This window comes from Rhinatrema bivittatum, chromosome 7, assembly GCF_901001135.1.
Source record: "Rhinatrema bivittatum chromosome 7, aRhiBiv1.1, whole genome shotgun sequence".
In the NCBI taxonomy this organism is placed as follows: Eukaryota; Metazoa; Chordata; class Amphibia; order Gymnophiona; family Rhinatrematidae; genus Rhinatrema; species Rhinatrema bivittatum.
The window spans coordinates 70,585,079-70,608,909 of NC_042621.1; the positions used below are offsets into that span (position 1 = coordinate 70,585,079).

The 23,831-nt window shown below is 46.1% G+C and overlaps 1 protein-coding gene across 2 annotated transcripts in view; it reads right to left on the reverse strand.

The window, feature by feature from the left end:
• ZNF423 (zinc finger protein 423) overlaps positions 1-23,831 on the reverse strand; it is a 706,298-nt gene that overhangs the window by 488,470 nt on the left and 193,997 nt on the right. Inside the window, exon 3 of one of the 2 annotated variants that reach the window (XM_029608490.1) lies at positions 6,182-6,379. In XM_029608490.1, coding sequence (XP_029464350.1) covers positions 6,182-6,379 — 198 coding nt within the window. Of the gene's footprint in view, positions 1-6,181; positions 6,383-23,831 lie in introns of both variants that reach the window. The other variant, XM_029608489.1, reaches the window with a different exon arrangement.

Here is a 23,831-nt window from a genome sequence, read left to right on the forward strand (position 1 = left end):
AACTTTGCCCAGTAGGGTGTCGAAGGTCGCCCCCAAAAAAACCCAAGCGTTGCGAGGGCATGAGGGAGCTCTTGGAGAAGTTCACTACCCATCCCAGGGAATGTAGAAACCGTACTACTCGAGTCACCGCTGAGCGTCCATGATCGAATGACTTCGCCCGGAGGAGCCAATCGTCCAGATAAGGATGAATCAGGATGCCCTCCTTCCGGAGAGCTGCCGCCACGACTACCATGATCTTGGTGAAGGTGTGCGGCGCCGTCGCCAATCCGAACGGGAGAGCCGTGAACTGAAAATGCTGGTCCAGAATTTTGAAACGAAGGAAACGGTGGTGGTCCGGGCGGATGGGAATGTGCAGGTAGGCCTCCGTTAAGTCCCGGGAGGCGAGGAACTCCCCCCGATGCACCGCCACAATCACTGACCGGAGCGTTTCCATGCGGAACCGAACGACTCGAAGGGATTTGTTGACTTCCTTGAGGTCTAGGATAGGCCGGAAGGAACCGTCCTTCTTTGGTATGACGAAATAGATGGAATAGTGGCCCGAGCCCACCTCTCCGAAGGGCACGGGCGCAATAGCGCCTATCTCCCGGAGTCTGTCCAGAGTCAGCTGCACCGCTCCTCTCTTGAGGTCCGAGCCACAGGGGAAAAGATGAACCTTCCCTGCGGGGGGTAGACAAATTCCAATGCGTAGCCGTGTTTTATGGTATCCAGGACCCACTGGTCCGAGGTGATCCGTGCCCACTCCGCGTAGAAATACGTTAGTCGGTCCCCAATCCTGGGGACAGGGGAGTGGGCGAGACTGGCATCATTATGAAGACTTGGTATAGGGGTTCCCGGTTCCGGGAGTAGTGCGTGCGGGCCGACGCCTGCGAAAGGAGTGCGACCAGGGCTGAGACCTGGGGGCGGATGACCGGGAACCCGCCAGTCTGTATCCCCTGTAGCGCCGTTGCGCTCTGGCTCTGGTCCGAGAAGAAGAAAATGCTCTGGATGGTCGAAACCTATCCTCCGGCAGCCGATGAACAGCGTTCTCCCCCAGGGACTTGATGATCTGGTCCAAATCCTCCCCGAAGAGGAACTTGCCCCTGAAGGGAAGAGAGCCCAGACTCGACTTAGAGGACGTATCAGCCGCCCAATTGCGTAGCCACAGTAGTCGTCGTGCTGCCACTACCGAAACCATGGATCTTGCGAGGACCCGAAAAAGGTTATACGAGGCGTCCGCCCCATACGCCACTGCGGCTTCTAGCCGATCTGCCTGGGCAGCCTCATCGGACGGCAGGTACTGAGACGTGAGGAGTTGTTGCACCCAAAGGAGACTAGCCCGCTGGGCAAGCGAACTGCACATCACCTCCCGCATACCCAGAGCGGAGACCTCGAAAACCCGCTTAAGGAAAACTTCCAACCTACGATCCTGTGTGTCCGCAACGCCGCACCTCCCGTCACTGGGATAGTCGTCCTCTTCGTGACCGCCGACACTGCGGAGTCCACCTTTGGGACCGTGATGAGGTCCAGAAAATCTTCGGGGAGCGGGTACAGCTTTTCCATAGCCCGGCTGCTCTTCAGGGAGGCCTCCGGGGTGTCCCATTCCCTGGTGAGAAGTTGTAAAAACGAGTCATGAATGGGAAAAGCCCGAGCCCTCGGCCGGAGTGCCGCCAGGACAGGATCTCCCTTCCTTGAAGAAGTGACGACAGCGGGAGCTACTGGGGCAGGCGGGTCTGGTGGCGGGTCCAAATCTAATTCTTGGATGATCTGCGGGATGAGGTCGTCCAGCTCTTCCCTCTGGAAGAGGCGTAGGGTACGCGGATCACCCCCCTCCTGCGTGCCGTCCCCTTGTCCCCCGTCCGGGAGGTCAAGTCCATGTCCCGCTGGGTCTGGCACCGCCCCCACTGCCGCGGGCGTGGATCGGACCCGGGTAGGAAGGCGGGAGGCCCCCACTCCCGGAGGGTCGGTGGGGGCCGGCGTCGAGGGCGACATCCGAGGGATCTTAGGAGGGGGGGATCCCACAGGTGCTTCCAGCCCCTGCAGATAAGCGGTATGCATGAGCAGGATAAACTCCGGAGAGAACCCCGGCCTGCTCGGGTGCGCTTCGGGGGCGGCGTGGTTCCTGCTCCCTGGCTCTGGGTGCTTGGTTCCTGCACCAAAATCGGGGGAACACCCCCGCTGGTAGAGTCCTCCAGGGATCCGTTCTCCCTCGTGGCCTCCAGGGATCCGTTCCCCCTCGTGGCCTGCGCCTCAGGACGCTCAGAATGTAAAATGGCCGCCGTTCCCGCCAAAAATGGCGGAGTGGCCGGCCCGCGCTGCCCGGGCAAAAAAGAGAAATCAGTCAGGGACTGTGAGGTACCTTCCCCTCCGGGAAGGCATCGTGCACAGATGCCCTCCCGGGAAATCCGGGACCCCGGGTCTCCGCAGGCCGCACAGCGGGACAGCCGCAGCATCGGGATCGCTGTAGGAGAAAAGAAAAAGCCACGGGGGGGGCCACGCGCACAAAAGCGCCGCTGCGGGGGGGCCCGGTCGGCCCGCACTGCCCGCTGTCCGAAAATAGAGGAGGGTGCCGCGGGGGGGCCTTCCCGGCCACACGACCCGCCCCAGACATCTTTCCCTAAATGGCTCAGCAGCCCATGAGGAGCTGTAAAATGGCCCGCGGGTGAGGGAGTAAAGAGCGAAGAGGCCGGCTCCACCGGCTTTCGCAGGCACCGGGGGCTGAGCTGTGAAGGAAAAAACTACAAAGGAAAAACAAACTTACCCCTGGCTGCAACGAGAAATAAACAACAAGGCCGCAGAGAAGAGACAAGGAAGAGAAGCCACTCCCCAGAAGTTGAAAGAACTCTGCCTTACTTTTTTTTTTTTTTTTTTAAACTTAATACAAACTTGATACAAACTTGATCCACAGAAAAAGACAACAACAAGCCATAATCAAGCAAGAAAGTGAAGAAAAAGGAAAAGGAGGGGAAGCCTGATTCCCCTACTCGCATCTGCTGGAGTCAGAAGATACTGAACTCCTGCAGAGGGGGTAGTAGTATATATGGTGACACCCCCTCAAAGCTTGTGCTGACTCCATCTGCTGGATTGGGGACATAACCCACTGGACTGATCCAGGTACGTACAGGGAACACGTGTTTTTACAGAAGTGTGAGCGTGATATAATTCACAAACACGTGTTTGTACAGAAGTGTGGGCGTGATGTAATTCACAATCACAACGTGTTTTTACAGAAGTGTGAGCGTGATGTAATTCACAATCACGTGTTTGTACAGAAGTGTGGGTGTGATGTAATTCACAATCACAGCATGTTTGTACAGAAGTGTGAGCGTGATGTAATTCACAATCAAGTGTTTTTACAGAAGTGTGAGCGTGATGTAATTCACAATCACGTGTTTGTACAGAAGTGTGGGCGTGATGTAATTCACAATCACAACGTGTTTTTACAGAAGTGTGAGCGTGATGTAATTCACAATCACGTGTTTGTACAGAAGTGTGGGTGTGATGTAATTCACAATCACAGCATGTTTGTACAGAAGTGTGAGCGTGATGTAATTCACAATCGCAACGTGTTTGTACAGAAGCGTGGGCGTGATGTAATTCACAATCGCAACGTGTTTTTACAGAAGTGTGAGCGTGATGTAATTCACGGCATCAGCAAAAGCACTGCCAGAATGCTCCTGCAAATTCCATACCTTTCACGCCTCTCTGTTCTTTAACTCTTCTTTTTATCCTACTTTTTTTTTTTGGGCGTCTCTCTCCTTCCTGTAGCCCAGTCAGTTGCAGTGGCAGTCCTTTGTCCAGGGCCCACAAATCACAGCTCCCTTCAGAACCCAGGGCCACCCTGCGCCTGATCAGCTGGGACTCTCTGTCAAGGAAGGATGGGAGAAATTGTGCTGGCTGTCCTCCAGTAACCCACACACCACACTAACACACACACACAAAACACAAACATACACATACACAAAAACACAAACACACACAAACATACACACACAAAAACACAAACACACACACATACACAGAGCTGCGAGCCCGATAAGGAGAAGTCCATTTGGGACTCAAACCCTGCACTGCACTTACCACCTGAGCCACCGGGTCTCACCCTCGCTTGCTCTGACATTGTTGCTCCAGCCACTAAACTGCCCTTTGGGGACAATTTAGTGGATTCTCGGCAGGCTACGATAACTTGCTTTTGAGACAAACATGGTGTAGTAGATGAACTTTCAAGACTATATAGATCTCCCCCCAACCCCACTCCCTCTTCAAATGATGGTTAAGGAGCTCTTCATCACGCCCAGCAGAAATAAGAAAGCAAGAAAACCATCAGGGAGGGGAGGAAATATTAAACATATAAAGGAGGGAGGGTGTGTGGGGAAAAAAAAAAAGTACGCAATTAAGCTGCACGCAATATTAGGCAAAGGGAAGATGAAATCTGAGCAGCCAAACTGAAACCCATCCTCTAACATCCCCCACCTCAGCTTCAAGTGGGTGTCCATTTATTTTGAAGATTTCAGTTTAATTAACTTCAAAAACGGGCTTTTTAAAAGATCATTTCAGCATAAATCAATCACAAGTCAGCCACGGCGAAATGTATTCGCGGATATTCCCGGGCAGAAACGTCGCGCGAGCAGTAATTAAAGGGCATTTCCACAGGTAAAGGGGGCGTTTTTACCACAGAACTGGGTTGTGTACAGAATCACCCCCTCCCCCCCCCCACTTCAGTGCGGGTAACAATTACTGACCTTGTCCTTACAAGGCGCATGATTTCTCCCCACACGCCCTGGAGGCATTGCCAGGGAGGGAAACGGCATGCGTCGATGACATTTGATCGTTGCAAACTGTTATTCTATATATTGCTGGATATGCATAAGAAACCAATGTTACGTCAAGCATTTGCTCTCCTTCATTCAATAAACAATTTTATACAATTAAAATAAAGAATCTACACGTGCTACTTCCACGTGCAGGCACTTCTTCCTGGGGCCGATATCAAAGATAAAATACTTTCCTGGTTTTGCTTTGATTATCGGTGCAAACCCCCACGGGTAATAAGTATCCGGGGCATTTTCATCGACGGGGGCAGTTTGCTTCTTGCCCCCATTATGTTTTAGCTCTCTGGGGGAAGTGAGTGATATGTGAACCCTCGAGCAGAGAAGCAAAAAAAAAAAGTCCTTTCACGTGAAAAAGCTCCCAAGACACAATGGGAATTTTCCACGTCTTTTAATAAGAAGTTTTTGCAGATTTCCAGTTTCCCGGCAAATAAGACCAGAAATGATATATAAACGTTAAGTAGCGATAGCGGTATCTGTAGGCAACACCGTTAAAAAAAATGTCAGTGCTACCATGCCATAAAAAAAATTCAACAAAAGTATAAAGGGAAAAGCCAATATGAAAAAAAAAAAAATGATACCATCTCCAGCTCGCTTGTAAGCAAAATGTTTGTGTGTCAGGCAGGCCGTGTAATAAAATTTAAATATAAAAAGCTCGAAAACTGGAAAATCCGTTTTCTTGCATCAGACGGGGTTTACAGGCTATGGCGCTCCTTCGGTTTATCAGCTCTCCTGAACCTTAACAGAGAGAATAATTTTCGCTGAAAACCAAGAGCGCACTAGATATTTCCTGGCAGTTTCGGCTTGTGCCACAGCTGCTCCAGGCACAGAGGAAGTTCAGTAAAAATCAGAGTCAGCAAAAATACGGCCATGCTAAAGACACCGCCGATTCAGATTTAGGGGGGGGGAAAAAATGCTCTTGCAGCCAGTGGTTTGAATGGTGTTACATCTTCTTGCAAATATATTGCAAGCAGCTCATTAACTGGTATGGTGATGGTCTCTCAAGAGATTCAAACCCTCAGCCCCTAATTTTTTTTCTTTTTCTGCATATTCTACTGCATATCACTGATTTTTCTTTACCTTGAACCATTCTATTCAGTGCTTTCACTGTAAAACGAAGATTAAAAAACCAAATGCAATTACAGATTTTCGTTTGCGACACTGCTGTTATTTGAAATTTTTTTTTTTTTTTTTAAGAAAGTGGGGAGGGCCTGGACGAGGGCTACCCAGGGCGGCGTCATAAAATTACATTAACTGTAAAAAAATTACATTGTTAATTCTTTAAATCTCACTCGAGGCTTCAAGCTGTTGGCCATGTCCAATTACCCAGCTAACCACCTGTCGGAAGTGCAGAGAGCCAGTTTTTTAACATTTACCTCCAGGGCAGTTGTGTGCCCGATGTTCCGTCAGCTCCGCCAGTGAATCAAAGTCCTGCTGGCAGTTATCGCAGGTGAAAATTGACTCGTCCTCCAGGTCTTCATCTTCCTCGATCCTCTCTTCCTGGCTTGTCACGCTGTTCCTGTCTTCCAGTCCCCGGCTCTCCTTGGCATCCTTCTCCGGCTCCCCTCCTAGGCCTGCTGGTGACAGGAAGAAGATGCTACACATAAGATACGCCGGCCGAGGGAGGGAGGGGGGAAAAAAAAAACTTATTTTAAGGAAAAAACGGTCCCTGCATTTAATATTAGGGAATATTTAATTAGCTGCTTTTTCAATTTCATTTCAACCTGGACACCTCCTGCTCTATTAAATATATATGGGGGGGGGTTTTTTTGGCACCATGCAGCGACAGGAACCAAAACAGAATTCTTCAATTCTGAGTGTGACTCTTCCCAAAGATGCGTGTGCGTATCACACCTGCATTCTAACTTTAAAACACATATTAAAAATGAGGCTCAGGGAACTGGTAGGGTTAAATTACTGTTGCTAAAAGAATAGAAAGTTAATACTTTAAATTAAATTACAATCCTCCTGCAACGAAGTGGTCAAAAAAAATAAAGAAGACAAAAGCCTTATCGGAGTCGGTATAATCGTGCAATGCACAACGAATGGCCTAAAGGACAGCAGTTCCTGAAAACGTCAACCTGAACAGATGTGATTTGACTCGCCTAGTCAATATACAGGTCTCACGTTTATACAGTGACCTTTACTGCCCGAGGCCTGCTTATAAAAAGTCTCCTATCAACCAGCCCAATAACAAAATATAATCAAAGAATTCTTTTTTTTTTAATTTTTTTTTTACTCTGCTTTAGGTGAAAATAATATTTTTTTTTCCTTCTGCTTGCAAAAGTCAACTATGCCAATCACAGCACCAGTTTTTGTCTCCTCGTACAGTCATACTTAGATGTAACCAATAAACGCTTTCTGTGAATATATATATATATATATATATTTTTTTTTTTTTTTTTTAATATATGGCAAGTTTGCATCTGCTGTTCCCTGCTGACAGTAGATTCTTGTATTTGAAGAACCTAGTGTGGGGCGGAGCGAGATAAATACAATATTTATTTATTTAAAGGCATTTGTTACCTGCTCCTCCAACATTCAAATAATTGTTAGAATGTTCTCTTCCTTCTATCCCGAAGTTCTCTTATTTGGGTAACCTGTCTGAGCTAAGCTTGACTTCCCAGTATATACTTTAATAGAATTTCAAATGCAAAGTATATTAAGAGACAGAGAACCAAATGGAATTACTGGGGCTAGCTGCAGTATTCAGCCGCAGGAATTCTGCCTTGCCACAAAGGAATAAGCAAAACTGGCCTGTACTAGGCTTCCAACGTCTGGAACGAGCTTCCACTACCCTTTTTGCCTTGAATCGTCCCTATCGCATTTTCCATTTTCAATCAGGCCTTCCCCCTCAACCATGTCTGCTAATGAGCTAGTAATATCCTTTACACCCAGACTGATTAAATGACAACCACACATGACCCTGTATACCTGTTAAGTCTGGCCTTATTTGATTAAAATCCTCTTTTGACGCCACTTTTGGAAAAAGTTGGAAAATGTTTGGAACATTGGGGCAGGATCTGTTCACTGTCTTTCAGAGCCGTACTTCAGAGGGTTTAGAAGGAAAAGCTGATCTTTCCGCAGATAACACTAAGGTCTGCAAGGGTGGACATCCGTGAAAAAGTAGAATTTGAGGTGACCTAAGAAAGCTTGAAGAGTGGTCAAAAATCTGGTCGTTAAGACTAAATGCCAAAAGGTACAGGGTCATGCATGTGGGACATCCGAAGGAGCTGTAGGGTGTTGCAGGGTGAGAGAGTGATGTATATAGATCAGGAGAGAGACCCCAGGCTGATACTGTCTCACATCCTGTATTTTAGACTTCTGCCATTTACGTATAAACACCCAAAACTTATTTTTTAAAATTCTTTTTCATAACCTGTTTGTAATCAGTTGGATTCAGGTCATTTGTAATCAGCTTTTTCCATACCCTCACTGTCAGAACAGTCTAATTTCCCCTAATGGTGTCTTTTGTGGCTACGATACGTCACTGTCGGCTTTTCCCCATGACTGATTTCAGGTGTGTGCAGACTTTATTTATTTTCTTGCGATGGGCCGCATTTGAGGCTCTTCCCTGCAGGCAGGGACCGGGGAGAGAGTATCCCCTCTGAGCTCCAATTCAGGAGCAGGCATCCACTCTCTCTCTCTCTAGTCCATTTATAATCCATTCTTTAACAAAAATTAAAAAGAAAGCAGTTCCACACACCACCACCTGTCATGTCTCCCCACCTCGCTCTCCCCCCCACCCCAGTCCCTGCCACATCTCCATCTCTCCCACCCACCCACACACACACACCCACACAAACACACCCCCACCCACTCCCACCCAAGGGCCATAGTCTGCCAACCTCTGATATAGTTTAAAAGCTGCTCTATCTCCTTTTTAATTGTTAGTGCCCAGCATCCAGGATCATTTTTGGTTAAGGTGGGGCCCATACCACTAGAATAGACTTCCCTTCCCAAAACATTCCTCAGTTCCTAATTAATATGAAGCACACCCGCCCCCATACTATTGTCTCATCAATGCATTGAGATTCCAGAGCTCACTTTACCTCTGGGGACCTGCGCATGGGAAAAAAAAGAGCATTTCATAGAATAATATCCTAGAGATTCTGGATTTTAAATTTCCTATCTAGCAACCTAACGGGCCGATACAGTAAAAACGCGGGAGAGCGGGCGAGCACCCACTCTCCCAGCGCGAACACAGGCCACTCTCCTGTGCGCGCGATTCAGTATTTTAATTTATTTTAATTAGGGCCGGCGGTAAAAAGAGGCGATAGGGACACTAGCGCGTCCCTAGCGCCTGTTTTTGGACAGGAGCGGCTGCTGTCAGCGAATTTGACAGCCGACGCTCAATTTTGCCGCCGTCTGTTCTCGAGCCCGCTGACAGCCACGGGTTCGGAAACCGGACGCCGGCAAAATTAAGCGTCCGGTTTTCGACCCGCGAGCCTATTTCAATTTTTTTTTCAATTTTTTTTTTTTTTTACTTTTTTTTTTAACTTTCGGGACCTCTGACTTAATATCGCCATGATATTAAGTCGGAGGGTGCACAGAAAAGCAGTTTCTACTGCTTTTCTGTGCACTTTCCCGGTGCCCGGAGAAATTAGCGCCTACCTTTGGGAAGGCGCTAATTTCTGAAAGTAAAATGTGCGGCTTGGCTGCACATTTTACTTTCTGTATCGCGCGGGAATACCTAATAGAACCATCAACATGCATTTGCATGTTACGGGCGCTATTAGGTTAGGGGGGGTTGGACACGCGTTTTGGACACTCTATTACCCCTTACTGAATAAGGGGTAAAGCTAGCGCATCCAAAACGCGCATCCAATTGCGAGTTAACAGTGCACTCCGCCAGAGCACACTGTACTGTATTGGCCCGTAAACTTGGCATCCGGCTACTTCTTATATCAATGATAGCCACATGGACTACAACAGCCTGCTCCTCCACAGCAAACTCTAAAAACCTAGGCAAAGAATGAGGTCCACTAGCTTTGCACCAGGCAAGCAAGTTACCAAGCAATCCTCATGACTGCCACCCAACTATCTATATTCCCAATCAATGAATCGCTAATATAATGGCAGTCCTATCTCTACCCTCCTGAACACAGAGCTCTGAAGATGCATTCTCAGTGTGAAAGGATAACATCTCCTGGAAAGCAAGTCCAAAGCTGCAGGATAACAAGTTTCCTTACTATAAATGGTGTTCTCTATAGACAGCAGGATGTATTAGCCATGATAGGTGGAGTGACATCATCTGAGCTTTTGTTCTACTGAGCACGTGTGGAAGTTCCCTGGTGGGTGCTGTCTTGTGAGCCCCTCAGTCAATTTTAGAGCTACGTTTAGCTGGGTAGTCAACTTCCCAGGAAGACAGGTAGATATTTAACAGACTAGTCTATCCTTCTCTCTACAGAGAACACCATTAACAGTAAGCAAACTTACTTTTTCCTATTGACAAGCAGAGCTGACTAAGTCATGATACATGAAGTGTCCAAAGTTGAAGGTTGCAGTAGAGCATTTACCTAAAAAGCAACCCTTAGAGAGTGGATTACTGGGTGAACAGTCTACACAAAACTGTCCAAATTAACTGTCACTTCTTGATAGACCATCCAGGCAGTAATGAGACAGAGGTGTGCACTGACACCCAAGTAGCTGCTTTGCAGATGTCTTAGAACATAAGATATGCCATAAGGGTCAGACCAAGGATCCATCAAGCCCAGCATCCTGTTTCCAACAGTGGCCAATCCAAGTCACAAGTACCTGGCAATTACCCAAACATTAGATAGATTACAAACTACTAATGCTTATTAATTACCGTCATAGCAGTTTATGGATTTAGCCTCTAGGAACTTATCCAAACCTTTTTTAAATCACTGCTGTAACCACATCCTCTGGCAATGAATTCCAGAGCTTTACTATGTGCCGAGTGAAAAATAATTTTCTTCGATTTGGCTCACAGATGAGCCATGGCACTCACTTGATGAGCCTTAACTAAGACTGCAATATGGAGGCCAGTGAGTGCATAAAAATGCGTGACTGTTGTTCCAAGTTGATTGAGAATGACTGGACTACCATATGTTGTTCCTTAGTTGGAGCAACTGCTTCTCCGAGTCTGTCTCCAAAGAGATGATCTCCTAAGCAGAGAACATCCACTAGTTTATCATGGACAACATCGTGCAAACTGCTGGCAAACTGAAGGCAAACAAGTAGGTTGTCATGTTGAATGCCTCACACAGTGACTAAATAAGATGGTATAACACTCTTCTGCATCTAGGAGTAGCTGCAGATATCCAGAATTGCACTCCACTGGAGCAAGGAAGTACTGCACCATGTAGAACTGGTGTGTGGAAATGCGAACGTTAAGCATGGAATTCTGAAATATCTTTTTTTCCCAAAGTTGTCCAGTAGTCTTCTGGAATCTGGACTGTATTTCAGGTCTAATTTCCTGGCTAATGGAGCACAGAAAACAGGATTCTCCCACATTCTTGTCTATAATTCTTGCAGGACCAAATGGATGGGAACGGCTGCTATTTTTGCTAGAGTGTCTAGAATCTGGAAAAGGCTGCAGACTTCCATGTGAGGGTCCTTGTCCTTACATAATGTTGACTCCCAGCACATTACCCAACATCCAGAAATAAGAAATGTCCTTAGATGTTCCTCTGATCCAAGGGGTGAAGAGACACTGATCCAGGAACCCAAAGAGGAGAGTCCTTGGTTGCCTTGGAGGGGAGTTACCCCTGGTAAACGTCTCTGACTGACTGCTATAAGGGAATGGCAAGGATTTGAACCTTCTCGCAGGGGTTCTAATGGGATACTCTTGGGTCGGGGAAAAAGGGACTCCGACTTGAGAAAGCAAGTCAGATACCCTGGAGAGGAAAGATTGAAGAGTGCCCTCCTTGTCCTTAGCCACCAGGGAGGCAAAGAAATTCTTCAACTCTGCCACTTATTCCAAGGGCTGCCGGCCAGGCATTGAGGGTAGGAGCATCCTCTTCAGAAACTAAGATTGAGTCTTCTTCAAAACTCTCTGGGACTTTGCAATATTTGTCCCCGGGGGGATTTAAGAAATTAACTGCACCACCGAGCAAATGGGATCCAGTGTCTCAAGATGAAGGCCTTACTCATGTAATTTGATGGGTAAATAGCCCTTGAAATAAGAGAAGGCAAGTGAAGCATATCTCCCTCTGCTCCTCCCATCCTCCCTGAAACTGACGATTTGAGGAATAGCTGCGTCGGCAACACCAAGGCTCAGTGCATTAATGGTGCTAACCTGTGCTCTGAAGTTTAAGACGATGCAGCTCTGGGGCTCAATGTGCCAGCAAATGATGCATCGACTGCACCACTGGTGCCAAAGCTCAGTACTTCTTCAGTGCTGATTGTACCACCAGTTCCAAGGAATGGCACTTTTTCTTTTTCCTCAGCCCTGAGCCTCATAGTGCATATGAAGGGTTTTGCCAGTGCCTATGAATGGTGCTTTTGCTGCTTATTCGACATCCAGCAAAACGGAGGAGCCCCAGGCCTGATCCAATGAGGGGGTTGGAAGTCTAGTCAAGGAGCTCCTATACTCGGCACCTGGGGAACTAGAAGACCGGCTGTGGCCCTTAAGAAATTTACACAGTTCCTCCATTTTCCAGACTCTAAAATTCTGAGAGTATGGAAACATCCAGCTTCGGTGGTAACAGTTGAATTGGTAGTGATCGGGTCCCTAAGCACTGATAACAAATATCATGGCCATTGGTGATAGATATCTTCTTATCACACACATACACACAATCCTTGAAGCTACTGATGGGCTTCTTAGCGCTGGATTTTTTTTTTTTTTTTTAAATAGCAAGGCAACACAGCAATAAAAATAAAAACTGGAAATTGAAGATACCAAGAGATATCACTTAAGATAAAAAAGAAATGAGATATGCATCTGTGCTGATAATCGTATGAAAAAAAGAATAAGGGGCTCACAAGGCAACACCTGCGCAGAAACTCCCGCACATGCTCAGTAGAGCAAAAGCTCAGTGACCCAAGAGAAAAGAGTTTGTTCAGCACTGGATGAGGTCACCACATGTCTCATGGCTAATTCAGCCCTACTTGTCCATGGAGAACACTTCCTGCCACTGGCAGATGATGCACTTCCCTAGTGACCTTGCTCCTCCAAAAGAGCACAGGGACTGGCAGAGTGGAGTTTAGATTGCTTTACCATGTCCCCAGTGGTCTCTTTTATATATATTTGCATGCCTCAGATCCTCCATTGATTCTGCCACTCTAGTTTCCAGAGACTAAACTAGTTCTTTGCATGCTAGGAGCTCTTTGCATCTTGCACCAGATACACATATATAACCTCCCCCCAACAGGAAGATAATCATACATGTGGCAATCAGTGCAAAAGACTGGATAGCCCTATCCTGCTGCTGGACTGCGGTCTGCATATTTCTTATTTTTATATAACTCAGTGATTGACATTTCCATAGAATTAAAACAAAGTTATACAGAAGTGCTATCTAAACTTAGCAAACACAAGAGTTTTAGCATAGATGTGGCTTTATTCCAATGAAGATCCTTACAAGAAAGGAAAGCCCACCTACCACAAAATTTAGGGAGTGTATATATGAAAAAAGGAAGTGAGGCAAGTGGGAATGGTATTGGAATGAGTGGGATTAAAAGACTAAGTTTCAGATTCATAGTGGCAAATTCTATCCAACCACAACAGATTTGAACAAAAAAGACATATCATATATATATATATACCTACATATACACGCACATTATATCTATATATCATATATACACACACGCTATACATATACACACACACATATATACACACACCATCTAGACAATACCAGGAAGAGAAATTCAAAAGATATAATAAGAATACTCACAGGTGAATTTTTAAAGGAGTTAGGCATGTAAATGTAATATACTATCATAGTAATTTTCAAAACCCATTTACTCACATTAAGCACACTTAATGCAAATAAAACCTATTGACAATTCAATGTCATATATTATAGCAATTTTCAAAAACCCACTTACATGGGTAAAGTGCATTTATACCTGTAAAACCCAGTTTTCATCATGTAAATGCTTTTGAAAATCAGGCCCTTAGGCTTTCTCTCTAAGAATAAGACAGAGCAACCTATAGCCAGCAGATCTGAGGCTAAAAATGATTCAGACAACAGGAAGAAAAAGTTATTTTAATTGTAACTGTTTTTCATATACAGCAACTTGCAAATGTTTGTAGCTGTGCTATAGAATTTCCACACAATTACAAAAACCGTGCCACCCCTATTTCTAACCCCTCCTGCAGAATCTGCCACAGAAGTCTGCTTCCTTGTCTTTCTACTTAAATAAAAATTTTGCATATATTTTTACAAGATTTGTCCTGCTTTAAGTCCTTCAAATCGCCAGGTCTTTATTAACAGCTCTACTGTTTCCATGATGCAATGAGTTATACTATTAAATTAAGGTAATGTACATGCCCCTTTTATTATGGTGGTCACTGAATATATAGAATGTCATCACTAAAATGTTCAATCTTTCACAAGTTACTCGTCTTTAGAAAATGTATGACTTGAGGTTGGGATCACAGAGGTGAAGTGCTCAGGCCCCAAATGGGAGAAGATGGTGTCTATCTCGTCTCTGTTATGAATATAGAGATTTTCCTGGCCTGGCTCTCACTTGTATTACCCACCTAATCTGTGCTGACTGCTTCCACGATATCTCTACTTCAATATTACTGAAAAACGAAAAGACCATCTAATAGGTTAACACCAGACTCATCAAAGAAGGACCTGCAGTATGAATTAGAAATACAGCTTTTTGGAAACCAAGTTGACTGCAAAAAAAACCCAAAAAACCCAAAAACAGGGAATCCACCTCATGGGCACATTTTAGATTCCTTGCCCTGAAACCTTCATATTCGTACGTAATATTGATGTTCATGCAGAGTAAGATCTTTCATGCTTGTCCACGAATGGGTAGTGGTAACTAATTGATTGAAGAAGGCAGATGGAATTATGCTAATCAGCGCCTGAAGGTGCAGACATTGGTTTACAAAATCTTTAACCCAAGGGTAAAAAAAAAATATTCAGCCATGTTTATAGCCCTGCAGAATCAAAGGCCCAATGTAATATTCTTCCCAGTGTTACAGTTGTGGACCCCTGTGCAGTGGTGTGATTGACTAAGCCGCACGGGCAAACCCGTGTGGCCTACACCAACCATGGGCAGAAAGATGTGCCTGGGTGGGATTGGATGGAGCTTCACCTATACCAACCATCGTTCCCGCTGCTTGAGCCCTTGGTGAGGACAATCAGCAGGACAGGAGGTTCTCAGGGGCAAGAGAAAAGGGAATGTCTAGGTTCAAGCAATGGTTGAGGCAAGCAGCAAAGAAGGAAGTCCAGAGCACGAAGCAAGGTCTGGGCCAGCAGCAGATGACAGAATCCAAGAGACGAAACAAAGTCAGGGCAGGAGGGAAGCAAGCAGCAGTCCAAAGCCAGGATCAGATCCAGGAAGCGATCAGAGGAGTCTGTGGCCAAGCCAAGGTCAAACCAAGAAGTCCATCCAAAGTAGCATGAAGGGCCAGGAAAAGAAATAGGAGCAGAACGCACAAGAAGTCAAGAGACGGGGGGAAGGAGCGAACACAGGACGACAACCAAGGAGCTGGAACACAGGAGCAGGAAGCACAAAGGCAGGAACAAGGACAAGCAGCATGCACTGAGAAGGCGGCTATACAGGAGACCTGCCGCCAAGGTGAAGAATCCAGATCCAGGTAGGTAAGAGCAGCCAGGAGCATGTAATGCCATCACTGGGCGATTGCTGGTGCTTCCCACTGAAGTTATACAAATTGTGCATCCAGGCACGCGCGCTTAGGTATCCCTCTGCCGGGTCCTGGTTGAGCGCGTACCTGAGCATCTAATGGCGGTGTTCTGCCGAGCTGAGTGTGTCCTGTGCCGGTGAGTCTGGGGAGACTGCTGTAGCCTAATGCCAGGATATAAATCGCTATAAATATTATTAATAACCCTTAGCTGTGATTTCCTTCATTGAACCTATAAAGTTTCAAAGCATATATTGTTTGTTTGTTTCTACCACGTCCGCTGTAGTAAATACACATCACTAATTAGGAAAAACAGTTTCTTCTCAAATTTTGTTCTTTTGGGTACCAGTAAAGCAGGATAGTAACGGTCTAATCTGATCAAATGTATAAGCAATCCAAGCGCATGCACACACGGTTTACCAAACTGCCACTGACTACCTGCTAATAGATACTGGCTACAAGCCTTGTGAAAAGAGACTGACTTTATGGACCAACACAATTTGAAGAAAGCTCCTAGATATTACCAACCAGTAACAGGTTATAAATCCTCAAAATTTATTTTAAGATTTAAGTAACTTGTTATTGGCCAACCTGGAATCTACTCTTTCACATTCTCTGATTTTGATTAGCTAATATCTTCCAGCAAAAAGGCTTGACATCATTTCCTATTTTCTCTGAATCACCATCTCAGTGTTTTCTGCTGCAAAGGGTACTGGGTAAACATGATGTCACAATGCTGTGGGAAGGTCATGCACATATGTACACTCTAGATCTACTGGGGAAGCCTCCTGCAGGAAAAGAGGATTAGGGTCGGCAGGATGAAGGCAGAAGGTGCCAGCTGGCGCTGCTGCCAGGCGCCAATATATGTGTGAGGCCGGCTAAGGGAGATTGAGAATTCTTTTATCTGTTTTATGGTATGGCAGCAGTAGGGAAATGACCTATAAAGTGTGGGCATTAGCAGCTGGAGTAGAAGGGTGATAAGAGTTAAGCAGTAGAATAAGGTGGAGGAGGAGGGGAGAAAAGATGACCATAGAATTTGTGGGGTGGGTATGAAAAGGAAGAGAAAGGATGTGGAGGAAGGACCAGAAGAGTGGAGACTGGGCATGAGGAAGTGGGGGGGGGTAGAGAGACTAACTGCATGGATAGGGGGGGGAGATAAGAAGTGGAGGCAGGAGCTAGAAAAGCAACAGTGTGAGATGCCGGTTATTTAGGTGTGAAGAAGCAGTGGCTGTAGGCAATTGCTAGTGAGGTCAGCTAATAAATTATTAAGGGCTCAAACTAAATACTGCATGAATGTCCTCTGACACCCCACAGTAAACCTGTGTGCACTAATGCTGGCTCCTTGTGTGAGCTGCTGCTCAGTTCCTGCAAGGGCTATGAAGGGGACACGGAAAATGAGAGCCAGGAGAGACAGGCATGAGCTTGCACAAAGCACGTGGGGGGTTTATATTGCTACTGTAGACATCTTCCACGCTGAACCAGTTCTGGACTGTGTTTGTGGTTTTGTAAGTTATCAGTAAATGTTTTTTGTCATATCACCAGTCTATCCTATATAGTGTTTTCTCCAGGAAATCAGCCCGAGCAAGGCTTGCCAGCAAGCTCAAGGCGATATAATAAAAGTGCACACAGTACCGCAGTCAGGAGTTGCTCTAGCACTGGCAATGTTTTCTGTTGAACCCTACACAGGTGCTAAACTGCAGAGGGACAGCACTCTGCTGTCATACACATCCTGACCCCCAGCAAAGAGACAGCTGCAAGATAGCAGTAAGCAAGTTGATTCCAGGGCTTAGAGACAAAGTAAAAAAAACAAAACAGAAAAAACCCCTACTCAATAGCCCCTCCCCTCGCCTTTTCAACTTCTACTAAGGTAGAGAATTCAATATGGAAAATCTGTACATATGGTACTTCCCCTTTCAAGCAATATCTGCAAATCTTAGCCAAAAGGGAAATAATGATTTTGTTATATAATGATTACAAAGCAAATTAAAATTAAGGCATGCGTTCATATCCAAAGCCCTGCCGCTTAAACCTTTACATTAAAAAAAAAAAAAAGTTACATTTGTGTTTCCTTTCAAACTTTGTAAAAGTTGTTCAAACTCAGGAAACAAAAAAATAAAAAAGTGAATCTCTACTAAATGTGTGCGTCGTCCCCCCTTTGGTTTTCTCCAACAGCTGTCCAGTATGAAATCCACTTTGAGAGACTGGCCTTTCCCTTCCTTTGGCAGACTAAAAATATCAAACATAAGAACATAAGAAAATGCCATACTGGGTCAGACCAAGGGTCCATCAAGCCCAGCATCCTGTTTCCAACAGAGGCCAATCCAAGCCATAAGAACCTGGCAAGTACCCAAAAACTAAGTCTATTCCATGTTACCGTTGCTAGTAATAGCAGTGGCTATTTTCTAAGTCAACTTAATTAATAGCAGGTAATGGACTTCTCCTCCAAGAATGTATCCAATCCTTTTTTAAACACAGCTATACTAACTGCACTAACCACATCCTCTGGCAACAAATTCCAGAGTTTAATTGTGCGTTGAGTAAAACAGAACTTTCTCCGATTAGTTTTAAATGTGCCCAATGCTAACTTCATGGAGTGCCCCCTAGTCTTTCTATTATCCGAAAGAGTAAATAACCGATTCACATCTACCCGTTCTAGACCTCTCATGATTTTAAACATCTCTATCATATCCCGCCTCCAAGCTGGAAAGTCCTAACCTCTTTAGTCTTTGCTCATAGGGGAGCTGTTCCATTCTCCTTATCATTTTGGTAGCCCTTCTCTGAACCTTCTCCATCGCAATTATATCTTTTTAGAGATGCGGCGACCAGAATTGTACACAGTATTCAAGATGCGGTCTCACCATGGAGCAATACAGAGGCATTATGACATTTCCCGTTCTATTAACCATTCCCTTCCTAATAATTCCCAACATTCTGTCAAAGACCTCATAAATCTGTGCTGTAGCAGGTACTACAACCTACTTTTCCAACAAGTTGGTATAAGAGGATGCTTTTTTTTTCCTATATCTTAAAATGGTATTTGCTAATATCATTGATTACTGAATTGCACCAAGTCATTTAAAGCAGCATGTAAAAACTCCTCTTTCCCAACACGCCTACTGTTCCATCTAAGAAAATCTGACATTGGATTTCACTTAAGTCTTTCCCAAGATATACTTGGATTTAAGTACTTTGTCTTTGGTGATTATGTCTGTATTTTTTTTTTCTTGAGCGTGTTGAAAATGTACATCACCTAAGCCTACTGCACATAGGCGATTTATAAATCTTAAGCTACCCAAGTTATTTCGCCTCACGTCGGTCAGAGAAAGGAGGGATTGTGCGCTGCTCCACGCCGGACGACTGGCAGCCCGACAGAAGAGCAGCAGAGGACAGAGCTCTGCAGGGAACAGCATTGCTGCTCTTGACCAGTGCAATACTTTGCAAAAGCAGAAGACCAAAAGTGGAGAGAAAAACAGGAAAAAATACTGGAGCTGCTGTATATGTGCGACAGGACCCTCGGAGGGTCACTGAATCATCACTTTAGCAGGGAAATAGGGCGCATTTTGACAGTTAACTTTCCAGCCTTAAAATTTAAGCAGGATCACCACTTTGATTGTGTAATGCTTCAAAACCTCTGTGACATAAACCCAACATACTGAATGAAGATCCTGAAGGGGACCTCCTGTGGCTTAACCAAGCCAGAGTTTGAATACCACAGTTACAGAGGATGGCTTTTTTTCTGTAGGCTACCAATATCTTTTCTCCTGGGTCATACTGTTCTGGTCAGGCCACCCTATCGAAATAAGCCCAAAACCAGATGAGTTAATTAAGAATGGTGACTTAAGTCCAAAAGAGACCCTGCCCTCCGCAGGCAAGAACTACTTTACTGGGGAGCAATCTTTAATTCTTAGGAACAAGTTGCATGTTAGCAAATCAGGAGAAAACAGGCTGCACTGGCACAGGATAAACGTTGCAGTAATCGCAGTTACTTGAAAAGCACCTTCTCAGTCCCTATCCAGCTGGCAAATTTCCTTCAGGCTGTAGCTTTCAAGGGTTCTTCGTTCAAATTATATGCGCCAGTCGCCCTCCTGATTAATGATAAGACGTCAACAAGACAACACAACGTCTCTTCGTTTCTAGAGGCCCTAGCGAGTAATCTCAAAGGTATAAAAATAGGGGACATTTCCACGGACCAGCTCCGTATGTGACCATATTAAGCCGTGACTAATAAGGGCTTTCCCCTAAATCGGCTTGTTAGGATAACCTATGTTTCCAGCAGACAACGCTGTACTGAATTCCAGGTCATAAACTGCATCTACATCTTAAAACCCTTCCTGCAAGTTCCATATGTGATTTTTTTTTTTTTTTTTTTAAACAAACAGATGTTGTATTTTAAAAGATAGTCACATGCACCAGAGATGCCAATAAAAAAACAAGTTACTTTAGGTCTTTGGGAAATAAAAAGGCACTTGCAAAAAAGGTTACACGGATACAGCAGGCTGCCAAAATTTAGAGAATAAAAGCAATGCCAAGATGCAGGCCTTCCAAAGGGATAAATTGAATAAAGGAAAGAAGGAATTACTGTGCAAGTGACACAGGAGGTGACTGATTAGAGAAAAAAAATTAAATAGGCGCATTTACTGTGAAATAATCATTTCCCGTATTCCGTACAAATACACTCACTGGCGTCTCCAGGAATTAGCAGAGGGGGCAGGCCGTTGAGAGGGTGGGATATTAGCACCAACCTATTGTTACCAAGCAACCCTCGGACAGCTTTGCTCAAGTAATACACGGCAATGCATTGTCTTACACAGGTTACACGGAGGAGCCAAAGCAGGAAAATTGCTGGAGCTGGAATTAAATGTTTGAATAAAAGATGGCCAATTAATTTTTTTTTTTTTTTTTTTTTTTAAAGGTCCTTTCAAATGGGGCAAGTTCTGCAAAGCTTGGATACTTGGCTAAAAGCAGATAGACCAGATCCTGCAGAAAAATCTATGCACTGATGCAAAAAGGATTTGCAGAAAACAGAACATGGTGGCAAGGTAGTGACTGCAAGCCTTTCCATAGTCCATCCTCTTTTCCTTGCCAAATGCAATACTGCAGAGGCTGTTTGAACTCGGGCTTTACCTTCAAACCCTGGCGACTAAGGATCCTTGTGTGCCTATTTCCAAGCTTTCTTGAATTTCATGTCATTTTTAAATCACCTCTGTCGGGAGACGATTCCACAGTTCCACCTCCCTTTCTGTGAAAAAAGATATTTACTTATATTCGGGGCTCAATTCATAGACGGAAAGGAACTGTGGAGCCAGGAGGGTGGAGCTGAAGAAGCAGGACCAGGACTGAGGGTGACCTTTGTGAGGGGGGGGGGTCACAGCCCGGGCCAGGCATGAAATCTCTCTCTCTCTCTTTCCCAAACTCAAATATGCAAATTATCACAGACGTGGGCTCTCGGGCTGTGGCGTAGTTAATGCAGGCTAACAGGCAAACCTACTAGGACTGGATCGAGGGCTTCGCCTACACTAGCCCCATTAGCCTCAGGTTGAGTCCTTGGGTTCCAAGGGCTGACAGGGCTTAGAGAAGAGATCCTGTAAGGAGGGGTCAGATGTAGTCGAGTCCTGGGCAGAGGTCAGGGCAGGCAGCGAGCCAGCGATAGCCAGGTTCAAGCCAAGGTTGAGGGCAGGCAGCAGACCGGCAGGTCAAAGGTCTAAGCTGGAGTCAGGAGCAGGCAGCAGTCCAGAAGAGTAGTCAAGAGCCGCAGCAAGGGTCAGAACCAGGACTCAGACAGAGACAGACAAAGACAAAGCAAGGCACTGGGAACCAACACACAAGCAGAGCAAGGCAAGGTAACAACAAGGCAAGGCAAGGTAAGATAACGCATAGAAACAGCAGCAACGCGCCCTGCCGGGCAGAAGGACCTGTTACTGAAGCATCTGCTGGTTCTAGCGCTGGGGTTTAAGTAACAGGGCTGATGACATCATCACTGAGTGCCGGCTGATGGGTTTCCCTCCAGAGGACCTTTAAGAGGTGCCACAACACAATGCACGCACCTAAGGCGACATGACAGGATGGCGTTTTGCTCACGGCAGCGGCATGAGGAGCTGCGGATCAGTATGACCAATTGCGGGCCGGCCCATGGCCAGCCAAAACGTTATAAACACACGCTTCCCTCCAGTTTATCCCAATGATCCTCCATCCCTAGCAGTCCATCTCTCTCCTCCCTCCCCCCCAAATAATTTCCCCAGTGGTGTTCATTACCCCCCCCCCCCCCCCCCCCAGTGATCCTAGAGTCAACTCTCACCCCCAATCCCTGATGCTCGTCAAGCACACCCGCTCCCATCCACCTGTGATCACTAATTTCCCCTCTTCCAGAAAATTAGCCTCTCCAGCAACTGTCCTCCTTGGCCAGTAAAGCACAGGCAGTGGTGTTACCTAAAGTAGTTTGCACCCGGAGCGGATACTTCCCCAGGCGCACACACACCCCATCCCCCATATATAATTTCAAAATTTCCTAAACATCGATAAAATATTTCAAAACAGCAGACATTAAATAACACTCAATAATTAAAACTAATAAGGATTTTAAAAATCTCCTGCTCTCCATATCTGTCATCCTAAGATTGTCGTAGACTGGAGGTACGCATACACACACACACACACACAATTTGCGCTCTCTCTCTCTCTCTCGCACACACATACATGCTTGGGGGTAATTTTCAAAGGAGTTACGGGTGTAAATGTAACTACTATCATAGCAATTTTCAAAAGCCACTGGAGTAAATCCTAGGGACGATTCAATGGCATATACTGCAGCAATTTTCAAAAGCCCACTTACTCGAGTAAAACCCAGTTTTACTTGAATAAATGCTTTTCAAAATCAGGCCCTTGGTGAGAGGCAGAGGGAACATGTGTGTGTGTGAGAGAGATACACACACACACACAAACTTCCTCTGTGTCTTTCTCACACACACATGCACACTATCTCATAAACACACACAGGCACAATCTCTCACACACAGGGCCAGTCTCTCATACACAGGGCCAGTCTCTCACTCTCTCACACACATTTTGGACCTCTTCTTTGCACACTGGGCTGCACAGCAGGGCCTCTTCTTCTACCACCGGCTCCAGGGAAATGCCGGCAGCACTGCAGGGCCTCTTCTTCCGCTGGAGGATCTCAGTGGGAACCCTGCCAGCACGTCACTTCTCCGTGCCACCATGGGACCTTCCTACAGGCTGCGGCAATGGCTCCCCTCCCTGGGGTGGACAGCCCCCCCTTGCCCTCTCCCTTAATGCACCGCTGGGCACAGGCCTCCTCTTTGAACTGGAATCAGCTGGTTCTCCTCTACATTGGAGGATGGGGGAAGACTGGGGGTACACCATCTGCTTTTCCCGGCTGCCTCAGACGGGGAGTGGGGGATCGGTAAGCCTGGAACTCAGAAGCACAACCTGCGCTCTTTGCCTCCTCAGGGAAGGAAGACAGTAGCAATCTCATACTCTCCTCAGTCACTCCTCTCTCTCCCTCCCCCCAGCACATTCCCTCTCACTCCCTGTCCCTCTCCCATCACCGCACTCATAGACTTCACCGTCGTTCTGATCATCTCATTCGCAACTCACAGTCCCCTCTGATGCCCTCAATCACGCCCCACAGGAACTTTGATCCCTTCACTCACTTTTTGCCCCCGCCCCCACAAACACATCCACTAAACTTACTCGCCCCTTCCCTCCCTCCAGTCCCCTTGCTCACTCTTTTGCACTTCTCCCTCCCCCCCCCCCCCCCCCGGGGTCCAATCAATGACAGAAGTGGTGGGACCCACCGAGCCAGAGTAAGTAGCAGCAGGACCAGGAAATCATCACCCCCCTGTGTAGTGGATTCAATCTGTACCCTTTTCAACCTTGGCTGTTCTCCCCTCCTGGTCTCCTCAATTGTGCCGGGAAACTGCACAAAATTCAAGGACGTGCGGCTACTCCCATGGCAGGATATGGAGCTGCAATGCTTCCAGCTCTGCTCTGCTCGCTTCCAGGGGCTGGGGAATCGGAAACGAGCCGAGACACCAACGGGCTCTGCTCCCTTTCCGCAGGGGAGCTGCATCTGATTTATACCACCGGCTCTGCTCCATTTCCTGAGTTCCCAAAAAAAAAAAGGTGGAAGAACACCATTTTGAGGCGTTCCACCAAAAATTAAACCCCAGGTAACAGAAGGAAAAAGGGATTGAATTAATCCTGGA